A 14,458-nucleotide genomic window follows, 5' to 3' on the forward strand; every position below is an offset into this window, starting at 1 on the left:
ATAAGGAATTACACAAATATATATATAAAAATACGTGTATTTTAAATGTGTTTATTATTGAGTTTTCCGTGCATTACTTCACCGACAGAACTCTTATCTAAAAAGCGGAACACACACTATAACGTTTGACAGTATGTGAGGCGCGGTAAATGCTACCAGCAGCAGCCGTTAGCACGACAGGCGTAGCAGGACTGTATTATGTGTATGAAATAGACACATATAAGTTTACATTTAGTTAGTTGACAGTGCCACCAAATGTCTCGTTTTAAAAGGGGCGGAAAACTTGATTCTCGAGCTGGGTTTAGGACGGAAACACAAGTGTCTCCTGTTCCTAACGGGCTCCTAAAAGCAGCCAGAAAAAGTGGTCAGCTCAATCTATCGGGACGGGGTTTGACAGAAGGTAAAGTAACGTCAACGTTACATTACAGAGCAGGTAGCATTAAATCGCTACGAATGATTTAAGGGAATTGACAAAAATCGCTGTTACAGCAACAGTCTTTATTCTTTATTCCTTTTCTACCGGGCTGGGTTTATTTGGCTAACTCTAGAAGTAACAGCCCATAAGCAACATATCTACAACTTACTTTTTGCAGTTCCACTCAGTGTCTGGAGGCTTAATGTAGACACACCGGAGGAGGCCAATCAGAATTTATCTTTCGGAGCAGACGACCGGTGGTGGGAGCAAACTGATCTAACCAAGCTTATCCTCTCATCAAACAAGCTCGGTATACTGTCAGAAGATGTAAAACTGCTGCCAGCTCTTGTTGTTTTAGATGTACGTACAGAAACAACTTGTTCTAATTGCTGTCTACATAAGCGATTGCATTGTTTGATATTGGCTTACACAATTTCTATTTAATCATACATCACCCAAAATGTTTTTTTTAGCTATAATAAATTATCTCAATTTCCAGGTCCATGACAATCAACTCACTACATTACCCAAAGAAATAGGTGAATTGGAACAACTTCAGAGACTTGTTCTAAGGTAGGTTTTACTGTACGTTTTCACAGCAATGAAAGCCTGAGCTTGATTTAAGGTATTTAGTATGTTGACCCATGTTGACATGGATCTTTACATCCTTAAATGTAGGTTGCTTACACACAACATAATCTTTTAAACATTTTAAATGTAGCCTATGTGGCAGGTTGCCTACACACAACATAATCTTTTCTATTCTGTGTCTTCAGTCATAACAATATAAAAGAATTACCTGTGGAACTATGGGGACTAACAAACCTCCAAAGCCTTCACCTGCAGCAGAATCAACTGGAGCGCCTTCCACAAGAAATTGGGCAGTTGATCAATTTGGATGATATTGTAGGTGTCTATATGTTGTGGTTGTTAAATTCTAAAAAACAGGGCATTCCATAGATTTTGGTGTGGATATTTTGGTCTGTGCCATATGTGTGATAATTAGTTTGTATTGTTTGTTGTATTGTTGTTGATGGTGCAGTGATTCTATTTCAAGTGTGCATAATTTCAGTCATAAATGTTTTACTCAAATCATGTTTCTCATATCATGTTTGATGTTGTCAATGTTATTTGAATGGCAGGATCTCTCCAACAATCAGTTAACAGAGGTTCCAGATGGTGTAGGCAACTTGACAAAGTTGGTAAAGCTCAACCTGTCTAACAACAAGTTAAAGAGCCTGTCTCCTGCTATTAGGAACATGAAAAGTAAGTATGCACTTCAGGTTCAGGGGCAACCTATATTACCTACATAAGAGGTAAAATAAATGACAAATATAAAATCGAAAGCCAAACCTTCCTTTTGGGTCATTTCTAAATGTATGTAATGTTGAAGTTCTCTGCAAATTGACATTGCTTTTCATAAATGAATGATTCCTTCCATGTTTTACCTGATGCCATACATTAACTAACTGTAGCTCCTATAGCAAATGGTTTTAAAAGTCATGTGTTCCCCTTTGCGTAGATCTGAGGATGCTGGACTGCACACATAATCAGCTGGAAAACATTCCCCCTATCTTGGCACAGATGGAGTCTCTGGAGATGCTGTATCTTAGGCACAACAAAATATGCTCACTTCCAGAGCTGCCACAGTGCAAATCCCTCAAAGTATGACCTCACAGACACACACACACACACACACACACACACACACATACATATATACATACGTACATACGTACTACATACACATACACACACGTACACACACACACAAGTTATTTATTATTAAGCAATACATTGGTGTGGTTCATTTAAAGGAACCGTATGTAAGAAATGTATTTCAATTAATCATAAAATGGCCCTGGTATGTCACTAGACATTAAGAAATCATGTTCATTTCAAATACTTATATCACTGACAACAGTAGTCCGGCCAGGATATTGTCATTTAAAAAGTGGAGTTGCAGCCCTCAACTGATGTTGATGTTGTGTTTTGTCATGTCATGTTGTGTTTTGGCCTGATGCGCCACCCTCCACCTATCTACTAATTACAAAGTCAGTAGTGTTTTGACATCCAGGTTGGCAACCTCAAGTCAGGGGGGAGGGGGAGGGAATACACCGCTCTACAGTAATTTGAAAGTGATTGCAGTACCAGTTTTGGCCACAATCTTACATATGGTTCCTTTAAGGCTATGATTAATGATTGATTAACGAATATAAACAACATGTTTTTTGTCTCTGTGAGTCATGCAATGCAAGACCCTGGGTCTGTATTACAAAGTGGCTTAGACTGAGCTAACTCTATCTCAGCCAATCAGCCACAAGTAGTACTGGTCATAACATAGCTCCAGGAGTACTGATTGGCCTTTAAGTTCAAATATCTAACGTATTTATTCATTAATGTTTTTATATCGGGACCCCATGTGGTGTCGCCAGAAATTCAAATGGGGTCGGCTGAGATATTGGGTATCTTACAGTTGACCAGTACATTAAATAAATAATTTAATATATAAAAATATTTTATATATTTTTTATATTTTATATATATATATATATATATATATATATATATATATATATATATATATATATATATATATATATATATATAACTTTGCTAACGTTTTGCTGAGCCTACTGCTTGATCAATGTTCAAAACAAAGTAGCACAACAACCAGATGTATAAGTATATATACTCTTTTGAACCCGTGAGGGAAATTTGCATTTATCCCAATCCGTGAATTAGTGAAACACACTCAGCACACAGTTAACACACAGTGAGGTGAAGCACACACACTAATCCCGGCGCAGTGAGCTGCCTGCAACAACAGCGGCGCTCGGGGAGCAGTGAGGGGTTAGGTGCCTTGCTCAAGCGCACTTCAGCCGTGCCTACTGGTCGGGGTTCAAACCGGCAACCCTCTGGTTACAAGTCCGAAGCGCTAACCAGTAGGCCACGGCTGTCCCCTGTGTGCAAGGATATTTGGGGAAAATCAAAGTACCGTTCTCGCCTGGATGTTACGGCAGAGTTGAGTTGTGCTCTCTCTCGCTACATGTGAATTTGGGGTCATTTTGTGACATCAAAATAGGATCACCTGCCAAAATAGGTTGGGAACCCCTGCTTTACTGGTCATTAGTTACAGGTTGTTGTTCTGATCTGTTGTTCGCCGTTGGTGGAACATGCTATCAGTTCCTACCAGAGCAGGGGCATACCTCTCTATCTTAAAAAAAAAAACCCTGAAGACCCAGCTCTTCAGAGTGTACCTCCTCTCCCCCTAGCCAACAATGACCAACAACCGGATATGCTTAATCTTGCACTTACCACTAGACGACTCCTCTTCTGTTTCCCTTGACTTTACTCCGCTGGAACTGTCACTTGATTCTATACGAGTAGAACTTATGGCTGCACTAACATGTCCTGTCGCACTGAGCATTGATTGCCTCTTTTTTTTGTAAGTCGTTTTGGATAAATGTTGTTGCGTGAAGATAGATTGTTGTTTTTCTCTTAGGAGCTCCATGTGGGGAACAACCAAATTACGGGAATCCAGGCTGAGTACCTGAAACACCTGAGTGGCCTCTGTGTTCTGGAGCTGAGGGACAACAAGCTGAAGGCTCTGCCCGAGGAGGTCACTCTACTGGAGGGCCTGGAGCGCCTCGACCTCACCAACAATGACCTGACCAGGTGCTCGCGGCCCTCTATCTTACTACTACCACCACATCTACTGTACTACTACTAGCAGTGATAATAGTAATGATAATATAGTGACATTTTATTGATTTGATGAACTTTTCCATTCTAGAAAACCATTTCTGCACCTAGAATAAAAAATGATTTGTTCTTTACTGCAAGGCAGTAAGGCATAAAAACCTTAAAATGCTTACGCCTTTTCCTTGTATTTTCCGCTCTACTGTGCATTGATATATTTGGTCGTAACACCACACAAACAGTAATCACACAGCACAGAATCCAAGTCAAGAGGAACATGTGCTTGGCTGAATAGACCTAATTAGAGTGGTGTTGGTTGTTAACATTTCTTCTTTGTTTTCTCTATGCTGCCTTCCTCTGAATGAGTCAGCTTGCCTTGCGCTCTTGGCAACCTGCCCAAGCTGAAGAGTGTGTCTCTGGAAGGAAACCCTCTGAGGGGCATCCGGCGAGACCTCCTGACTGTGAGTGCGCCCTTCAGGACTCGGCCGCTTGGCCCGGCCTTAACAGCTGGGCGCTGGTGGTGGTGACCACACCGCACAACACAACAACCCCTCTGTCTCTGTCTTGCCCCGGCAATGCCTCTGTGCTCACTGGCCTCACATCTATGTCTCTCTCTTTCAGAAAGGCACCGGGGAACTGTTAAAGTACCTAAGAAGTCGCATCAAAGGTACAGCAGTGAGAATTCAGTGTGTGTGTCATGTGTGTGCTTTGCTAATGGACAGCGTTTCTGCAATTGTTCAGGCAATCATATTTATATGTTTATTAGGAATTTTTTTTTCCCCTTTGTAGATGATCCAGATGGAAATACGGCAGAGCAACCCACTACAGCTATGACCCTGCCCAGTCAAGCAAAGATAGATGTACACTCTATTAAGACATTAAAGACTTTAAATTATAGGTATGTTTTTAAGCCTCTGTATATGCTTCAAAGGTTTGAAGACATGTCATGAGTCATCTTGCGTGAGGGAAAAGATTTCTCTAATTCTTCCACAGTGAAAAGCAGGAAGCGTTGATACCTGACGACGTGTTTGATGCTGCTGAGGGAGGCCCTGTTTCCTGTGTGAATTTCTCTAAGAACCAGCTGACAGCAGTGCCCCCCAGGTCTTTAATTCCGAAACTCATTTTTGAAACAAGCTCTTTAGGATGTACAATTTTCCTGACTGTGACGGCCTCAATTTTGTGTGACGCTCAACACAGCAGCCAGGGCAGTAAGTCTGTTGATGCATGAACTAAAGCTAGGACTAATTTAATTTAATTACAAGACTAAACCATTTAGCTAATTTAGTACCATTCTGTTCGCAGCCTGTTCGTGGTGCATGTTGGAGTCTCAAATGAGAGCCCAAACTTACCAAGATGGAGGCCACAGTCTTCACTGTAAAATTCATGTCCTTGTTAAAGGAGAACTCTGGCGATTTTTCACACAGATCTCCGTTTCTCGAGGTCACCGAGTATTGTCGCTATGGAAAAAAAAGCCAGGCAGCTACAGTGCTACACTTTGGAGGCATCTTTAATAACATGACCCCAGAGTGTAGCACTGTAGCTGCCTAGCTACTCCAGCTGTTGGCTGCAGCAACTCAAGCTTTTCGAACCGACAGTACTCGGTGACCTCAAGAAATAGAGATGTATGTGAAAAATCGTTTTCTTTTGAGTGCATGTTAGTAGAAATACCTGGTGTATTCTGTGCTTAAGGTCCAAATGACCTAGTCTTTGGAACTGGACCTTGTTGGAATGAACCCTGAGCTCACACCGTGAATCACCCTGGTCCGTGTATCATTCGTTCATTTGATGTTCAATTGAGAATCCAAAATAAAAAAATACTTGTTATTTTATTATTTGTTTATGAATTTGATACAAACAAACAAATAATGCTTCGTTTTTCAGACTTTTGATTTCATCAAAATCAGTTTCGGCCCTGAGGCCGTTTTTTAATGTTCTACTTTTGATCTGACAATAAAATCAAAAGTCTGACAAACTAAGCGTTATTGGTTTGTTTGTATCACATTACATAAACAAATAATGAAATAACCGGTCGTTTTTTCATTTTGGATTCTCAATTGAATGTCAAATGAATGAATGATACACGGACTCACCATCCTCAACTCAGGCTCTTTTCTTTCTTTTTCTTTTCATCTGAAGGCTTGTTGAGTTGAAGGACACAGTCTCTGATGCCAACCTTGGCTTTAACAAACTCACCAGCATCCCACTGGAGTTCTGCATGCTGAAGCAACTGAACCATGTAGATCTCAGGTAAACTACCAGAGAATGACCAACGCCAGGCTTATTCTGTACATAGCATATTAACTATTATTAGGTGTGTAGTGTTTTTGAAAGTTTGGCTTGTGAATTGCAGATATACTTACTACCGGATATCAATTATTAATGATAATTCATTTGGAGCTAATGTAAAAATATCTGACATCATAGTTGACACTGAATAACACTGTCACAAATAAATAACAATGTGTGTCTTTTCTCTTCAGAAACAACTTTCTCTCTGCACTGCCACCAGAACTGAAGGATCTAGCCAAACTAAGGAGCATCATTTTGTCCTTCAATAGGTATTCAACTTCAACATTTTACATCGCAGTAGTAACAACGTTTTGTAATTTAAAAGCCTCATCATCATAATCATCATCATCATCATCTCTAACCCCTTCACAGATTCAAAGCTTTCCCAGATGTGCTGTACAAGATACCCACACTTGAATCTATTTTGATGAGTAACAATCAGGTCGGTGCTGTTGACCCAATTCAACTGAAGATGTTGGATAAGCTGTCCACTTTAGATCTGCAGAACAACGACATCATGCAGGTTCCCCCAGAGCTGGGCAACTGTACCAGTCTCCGGTAAGAATGCCAACCGTCCTCATTCTTTCTTTTTTTTTCACGGCTCATTTAAATAGCTATGCAGAATTCAATTTGTCTTGAACACAGCCGCACGGTAGTCTTGTATTGTGTGTAATGCAACGCCACGTGTGATGGAAAGTGGTATTACAAGAGAGCCAGCCCAGTGCTAGCTGGTTTGCATGCAAACTTCAGTGGATATCTGGGAAACACATAGCATAGGCGTTTTTGACATTACGTCAAAACGATTGTTTCTTCACATTGTGTTGCTATATCTAGGTCATTTTGATCATTTTCAAAAAAAAAAAAAAAGTTCACACAGCACGTTTAAAGGCTGTTGAAGACACTTCTCAAGCCCTGTTTCTCTGCCATACTGCACCACAATGGGGCCTCATGAAATAATCATGCTGTGCCGTTACTGTGACTTCATGTAAAATCAAACAATTCCTGAATTATTGAATGCTCGGTCTTGGAAAAAAAAAAAAAAACCTCTTGCCATACCCCCACAGGGCTCTGATGCTGGATGGAAACCCATTCCGAAATCCCCGTGCAGCGATCGTGGCCAAGGGAACTGATGCCCTCCTTGAGTACTTGCGCAGTAGAATTCCCACTTGATCTTAACCGTGAACCTGAACATGGCTGGCTGGGTGGGTGGGTGTGTGTGATGTCCTCAAAGTTACTTGTCACAGCTTTAAAAGGCATGATGCATCGTTCTCTTTCTTCCACTTGACAATGAATTGTTTACACTCTGACATTCAATAACACTACCAACGCCTCCAAAAATCCTGCCAGCAGTTTTCACTCTTGTTGATTGACATGATCAAATTGTGGTTGAACAGTTGTGGATGTGTGTCCTTATATTCTTTGACGGGGGAAAAAAACGGTGCATGCTCACATATTCAGCACTTCCTGGTGTACGTTTCTCATCTGTGATGAAACAAAACTGGTGCACACTCACCAGCACATCCTGCCAATATTTTTACCAAACTGTTGGCTACACTATGGTCTGTAATCAGCTGTTCTTAAACCTGTTTGGCTGTTATTTTATTATCAGCCTGTAATTATTACATGCTTATGAACCGTGGTCTTAATAAAAAAAGTTTTCTTATTATATGGCAATACAAACTTTTATTGCCTTAAAATACTTTGATATGAAACCAGGAAAAAAATATAATTGAATGACTGAATCATGAAATTAACTGACTACTGGCACACACTGCAGTTTGTTTCTGTTGTCAATAAAACAGGAATCTTTTGAAAGTTGGTATGGTATGCATTTGTTTTGTCAGATTGGCAGAAAGCTTAGGTAAACTATCAACACATAAACATCTGTGATTTAGGTGGGTTAAAAGAATTTCTGTCTGATCAAAATACATACATGAAGATGAGAGAAGTAGTTGGGTCATTGTATGAAAATGGCATCAAAGGTAAACTTCTTTTCGATGTATTCAGAGCATTAAAGACATGATCACCCTCCAACATATTGTATTTGCCCATATGTTTTTTTGTTTTCACACTGAAATATAATGGATTAAAATATAATAAATGTAACAAGGTGGTAAATTTCATTATAAAATGGCTCTAGTTATCCAATAACGGTCAAGTTGTTGAATTCAAAATGTAATTTGCTTAGCAATGATAGTGTTAAAACTGTAATGAAAAACATTACTAATTTATTCCTGTATAATGCTTGACGGACCCCCTCACAGTAATGAAAAAACAACAAATAAACAATGTAAAAGAATGTTAGAATTTTTCTGCTTACATTCTTGGGTGCTCTACAGGCAGACATTATCAAAAATATTCTTTTTGATTTCATTTCAAGTAACAGTATGCTATTTACAGACAAAACAAAATAGCAAAAAATATGTCTAATGCCATCAGGAAAATACATTTAATCATGAAAAAATAATAATAAAAGTTTGATAAGAATATAACATTTACGTGGTGATATTTTAGATGTAAATTTCATGTAGGTCAGTCCGGACACATGGAAATGACTATGCACTTGTGGAAAATGGTTCAAAATAGTGTGATACTCTTTATTTTATTGTTCATCATGTTGACAAGAACCCTTGAATTATTAGCTTTAGAAACACACTTCGGCTCTAGTTTGTGCCTTCTGCATCTCGTCAAATGTTCTGGACGCAAATGGCCCATTTCATAGAATGACCCAGTTGAATCAAAGACCACAGTTTAACAAACGGTAACAATAGTGACGTTTTATTAATTTTACAATAAAGACTTTCATACATTATTCAAAACACCCCTTAGATACTGAAAAAAATCTGTACTTCTCCAAAGCCGAAAATGGCTCTGTAATCTGCTGCACAGTATTTAACTTTTTGTCATTTTTCAAAAGTTTTCTTAATAAAATGTATCTTAAATATGTACAGTTGGCATCTGCAAAATGCATTCTAGACACAGAATATATATATATATATATATTTAATAAAAGGGTGTGTGTGTGTGTGTATGTGTGTGTATACATACACACACACACACACACACACACACACACCCTTTTATCAATTACACATTTGTGAAATTAAACTGGAAGGTTTAAACTTGCATGTGCAAATAAATAGTATGGTAAGTTGTCACTCAATCCACCCTAAATAAACTGAATAATTTTTCTTCCTCATGATAAAAAAATGACTTTTTTACACACACTCACAAAAAGAAAAGAAAACAAATGAAGCAGCATTCAAGTCCAGTAAGTCTCCACACTGCTGAAGCTCTGTGTACATTCACAATCTATAGGAATAAATTATCTCCATGTGCCTTCATTCACAAGTATTTACATCAATACTGCCATTAGACGCAATAGTACCATATATAAGCTTTATATTTAATAGTATTTTAAACACATACAAAAATGACAATTTTGTATATTCATATACATATATATGTTTATATGACACAAATTCACATGTACTGTAGAAATCATTTTACATGTTGAATACTACAGCATTTCTTCTTGTGTCCTAAATCCTCCTCATCCATACACTGTTTCTGTTAACCTTATAAAATCTCACAATTTGAGCAAAGCTAAGTATATCAATATATTTTTTAAGAAATTATTACCTGAAAACATTTAATAAAAATATTTATATTATCAAACTTTTTCACAATAGTATTTGAAGTGTATATTTCTCCAAACGTAAGTTTGGTGTCTGGTATCTCGATTGATAGTTCAAGCTTAATTTGGAGCAGATGTTTGGAGGAAAGGGGGGCAGGGGACTTTTCAATACAATTTGAGGTGCTCAGATTAGTTCAAAAACTCACATCTACTGCTACATTATTCAAAATAAACCTTTTAAATGGGGCTTGTTAGGATTCTATTCACAACAGGGGATACTGTGGCACCAGTCTTCCACAATAATGATCCGTTTTCCCATGAAAACACTTGAACGTTATTGATCAAGTTTCAATTTCAATAAGGTCATGTGAAGCTGAAGCAAACCCCAAACCAGCAATATACATGCTGCGAGACATTTCTTAAAAACAACTACAATAAAACAGTTTCCATAAAGTGTAGGCATGCTGTAACATTAAAGCTTTAAATGGATCTCCCCGAATATGAAATGACGGGGGTTGTCTAGTGTTATGGGCAAATACAACTCTCAGTTCGATTTGATAGTTCTCATTGCATCACAGTGATTACATTTAGTGTTTCTTCTCTGTGATGCCACTTATTAGAATCTGTGCAGTAATTCTGCTCCTGTGTGTTAATAATTCTGTTTGTGTGCAGTATAGTGAATTCTTTCCTCTTTTCTGAGATTTGAAGAGTGTAACTTTTGGCAAGTTGTTTTGGCACTGTTTCACATTTATAATCTAGGGTCTGTTTACCAACACATAGAGGTAGCAACATTTTGCAAAACCTCAAGAAAAATGAGCATGGCATCTTGCTGAGCAGAACTTGGTGTAAACTCTTTTGTAAGCCGTTCTTTTACCCAAATGGACCAGATGGGGGCACTGTAGCCCACTCAATTATATGTGTCATTGCAGATAAATGAATGTAGCTCTATTGCTTTGGGATTTCTCTTTGTTTCCTGTTAATTTGTGCAAACCCATACATTATTCAACATTTACTAACGATTCTAGGACACGCGATGCAGTGTGGGTAAGTGGCATAAACGTCTTACAGTAAGGTTTAAGTAGATGGAAGGAAATTTGTAATATATGCTCTTGTTCAGTATTATTTTCAATAACTTTGATTAAAAAAATGATCCTTTAATTATAATACAGGACAAATAGTTTGTTTTTCTGTAATAATAGAACACAAGCTTAAAATAGGAAAATTGTATTTTCGTTTCTCTCATACTCATTTCTCCTATCGTTTCACATCTTTGTAAGTAAATGTTAGTATTTACACAAGGCATATACAAAGTTGAGGCAGTGTTGATGGTGAATGTACCTCTAAGCGCCAATGTGCTTCCATGCTCTGAGATTAAAATGAGTAGCTACTTGGAAAAAGTAGGTACAAAATGAAGAAAGGCATAGAAATGAGCAGAGAAAAAAAGCGCACCCACCTGCAGCCTTAAGCTGGCAGATGGAGAGGACTGCTGTAGTCACATCGACAGGAGATTTGACTTGAGCATATTTTATGTAGGCGTCCATATTTAACCATATAAGATATGTATTCTATTTTACATTTGGCACTAATATTTGCCATTGGTCCAGCAATTGGCAAATGTCTCTGTTCCTATGTAAAAACATTTGAGTTTGTATGGACATGTGTGCGTGAATGCATGTCTCAGATGGCGGCTCGCTGCGAAACCGATTTGGTCCGGATCGGTACGAGACCAGTTCAGTTCCAGAGCTTGCAGCCATCTGGGACGATATATGTTTACATGTTTTTATACATATGTTCAACCTTTCTTGTGTTCTTTGTCAGAAGTCATGGTCTCGTAAAAAAAAAGAAAGGAATTCATATTGTGCTCTCCCTCAAGATTACCAAGTCCACAGTTTTCTGGAAATTCTTCAGTAGAGACACAGCAGTTTCATGTTCGATGTGTAAAAAACTATGTCCATTGGCCTGTAACGCAAGAACGAAGCACATGATGAACAATCTGCAATGGACTTAGAGAGGGGCGAAGGGACGAAGCAGGCATCAGGAGCAGAACAGGCCTAGCTCAGAGGACTTAAAGACACACCAAACTGTCAAAAGAAGGAGAGGAAAAGGAAGGAGAGAGAGCAAAAAAGGAGGGAGGGAGAGAGGGAGGAAGAGAGAAGCACATCGGGGAAAAGAGATCATGCTGTTAAAGGAGAGAAAAGTGGAAAGAAGCTGGTCTTAAGAGCTCTGTTCCTCCGCTAACACTTCCATCTGTGAAGAGAGAGGAGAGAAGAGGAGTCTGCGTTTTTGCAGGCTAGGACGTGGGCGGGAGAGAGGCTTCTACTGGCACACATTGAAAGCGACACAGAAAAATGCACCGAGAGGGAAAAAGACAGGCCAATAACTATAGGGAATCGCAAAAATCCCCCATCCAGTTATTTGGGCACATGTAGCCTAGCGAGTTCCGCTAGCCTACAATGTCAGACATTTTGGGAGCTGACTGATGGGACAGACAAACACTGTCTGAGAGCAACTTTTACAAGGACCACAGCTACTAATTACTACCCACTTAAACGTTTAACAGTGAGCGACGTGTAATGTATACTCTCCCTGCCAGGGATGTTTGCTATAAATAAAAGCGTTTCCATCCTCCACCTAGTAATTAATAACCTCAACTCAGCTTTCAATTTTCCCAGTGGCCTACTTTTGGCTAGCAATGAAAATGCACCACTAACATTTTATTTTCATTGTGTTTAAATGTCAAACTCAATACGAATTAGCACTTAGAACCAAAAAATAAGACCAGATTCAATCTGCAAAGTAAGAAAGGTAGAAAGGATAGTTGAGGAAAAAGGGTTAAAGGAGTAGAGCTTTAACATTGAATAAAATAATCTTTTGTTTCTATTCGCAGTTCAGTCACAATCACTCATGCCATTTAGAGCAATGACATCCAGTAATTTCTCCTTATAGCTGTTCAAACAGTAAACATTGAGAAAGCTGAGCCAAATTCACTTTGATACAAGTGAAGCATGTTTTGATGTTTGACGCGGTCAAAACAGAGGGTCCATGCTTACTTGATTGACACACATCCAACACATGATGCCACATGCAAAGCCTCTGTTGGCGATGTGGCGACAGCTGCACTGTCACAGACAAGGAGACAATGTGGGGCGATGGGAGACAGAGTTACCTTCAGGATCTTGTCCCCTGGCTGCAGCGCGCTGGTGGCGGGTCCGTCAGGCTGTACCCTAGTAACAAAGATACCCTATAAGTCAAAAGTGATATGAGGTTAGGAATCACATGGTGGAGATGGTTTAGAATCTTTGCCTTTCAATCTCGATGGTTCCTTTGCAAGCTAACTGACCATTTGGCTTATAAACATTACGGTACTGTTACCTTATTATTATCAATTATGCAGTCAGAGCTAATGTCAATCAGGGGACTGCATAGAGTACAAATGGTCTCGTTTAGAACTAAAGGAGCATGAATTATTAGAAACTGCCAATATTTGAGCTTCAATACAAGAAATTCTCCTCATATTTTAACATTACTCTGTAATTTGTGGTCTATTGTAAGAGTTGTTAATTAGCAATAACTAAATATTTCATGTCAAGGCAGAGATTATAAAAGCACCAACAGATCATCAGCTCACATGTCTGAATGTGCATTCCTACACCTGCACAGTCTGTCTGTCATTGAGGCTTTGACTAGTCTGCTGTACTGTACATAATGTGCGCAACATACTGTCCCATGCAAAACGCCACATCAGGGGATTCCGTGAGGCATTGTTGATCCAGCTTCTCTGATGATCCCACAAGAACCGAATAGAGCAAGATGGATTAAGTTCAATAATGTGCGGTGAGTGTGGTTATCCTCTTAATGTGATACCATGAGAACGATGCTTTCTAGTGTAAACACGTCAATGTGTATGAATCAAAAGTGCAATACCATCACAGAGTCCACAGGGGAAAGAAAGCCAGAAATATTTCAGTGCTGTGGAAGAACAATTTACGTGAAGTTGCAACTCAACTGAATGCACATCTAATGATATTTCAATCGACAATGTGGAATTTCATTTACAGAGTATATATTTCACGTGTATCTCATTTTGTTAAATAATGTATTATTTCAATAACTATAATGATTGAGCAGGGGTCGGCAAGACATGCAGTGGTAACAACACAACGCACTTGGCTAATGCACAACAGTGCACTGCACCAGCATGTTTCCATGGTAACTCCTGAGCAATACAGAAAGACCTGAGCCATCCCAGCTTAAAAAATAAATAAATAAAAAATCTGCAGAGCTACATTTGTTTGCGATGGCAGAGAGAGTCATTACAGGAGATGAATGAAACTTGTCATTTCAGTTAACTCGAGCTAGGAGAAAATGCATTTGACTTTTCTGGACACAGTTGTTTATGCGGGGCAGTGTTGCGA

The 14,458-nt window shown here is 38.9% G+C and overlaps 2 protein-coding genes across 25 annotated transcripts in view; one reads left to right on the top strand and one right to left on the bottom strand.

The window, feature by feature from the left end:
• Positions 1–37: 37 nt before the first annotated feature.
• lrrc40 (leucine rich repeat containing 40) lies at positions 38–8,221 on the top strand. Of its 2 annotated transcripts, none has more exons than XM_042056336.1 (15): positions 38–400; positions 594–775; positions 915–988; positions 1,192–1,321; positions 1,558–1,681; positions 1,938–2,080; positions 3,921–4,093; positions 4,488–4,578; positions 4,739–4,784; positions 4,907–5,015; positions 5,111–5,218; positions 6,254–6,364; positions 6,598–6,675; positions 6,779–6,848; positions 7,471–8,221. In XM_042056336.1, exons 1-15 carry the CDS (start codon positions 256–258, stop codon positions 7,534–7,536), a joined length of 1,650 nt encoding a protein of 549 aa, XP_041912270.1. In that variant the 5' UTR covers positions 38–255; the 3' UTR covers positions 7,537–8,221. The 2 variants fall into 2 exon arrangements, with proteins under 2 accessions (XP_041912270.1, XP_041912269.1); XM_042056335.1 differs by having other exon boundaries at positions 40–400; positions 6,779–6,964.
• A 947-nt stretch (positions 8,222–9,168) lies between these two features.
• The window catches only part of lrrc7 (leucine rich repeat containing 7), a 141,732-nt gene continuing 136,442 nt past the window's right edge, over positions 9,169–14,458 (bottom strand). For 12 of the 23 annotated variants that reach the window (XM_042057007.1, XM_042057008.1, XM_042057005.1 and 9 more), the window contains one exon: positions 11,910–13,284. In XM_042057007.1, the coding sequence (XP_041912941.1) occupies positions 13,090–13,284 (195 nt within the window). In that variant the 3' untranslated portion in view covers positions 11,910–13,089. Of the gene's footprint in view, positions 13,285–14,458 lie in introns of all 23 variants that reach the window. The other 11 variants (XM_042057024.1, XM_042057022.1, XM_042057020.1 and 8 more) reach the window with 6 other exon arrangements.

Source organism: Alosa sapidissima, chromosome 12 (assembly GCF_018492685.1).
Source record: "Alosa sapidissima isolate fAloSap1 chromosome 12, fAloSap1.pri, whole genome shotgun sequence".
Lineage (NCBI taxonomy): Eukaryota > Metazoa > Chordata > Actinopteri > Clupeiformes > Clupeidae > Alosa > Alosa sapidissima.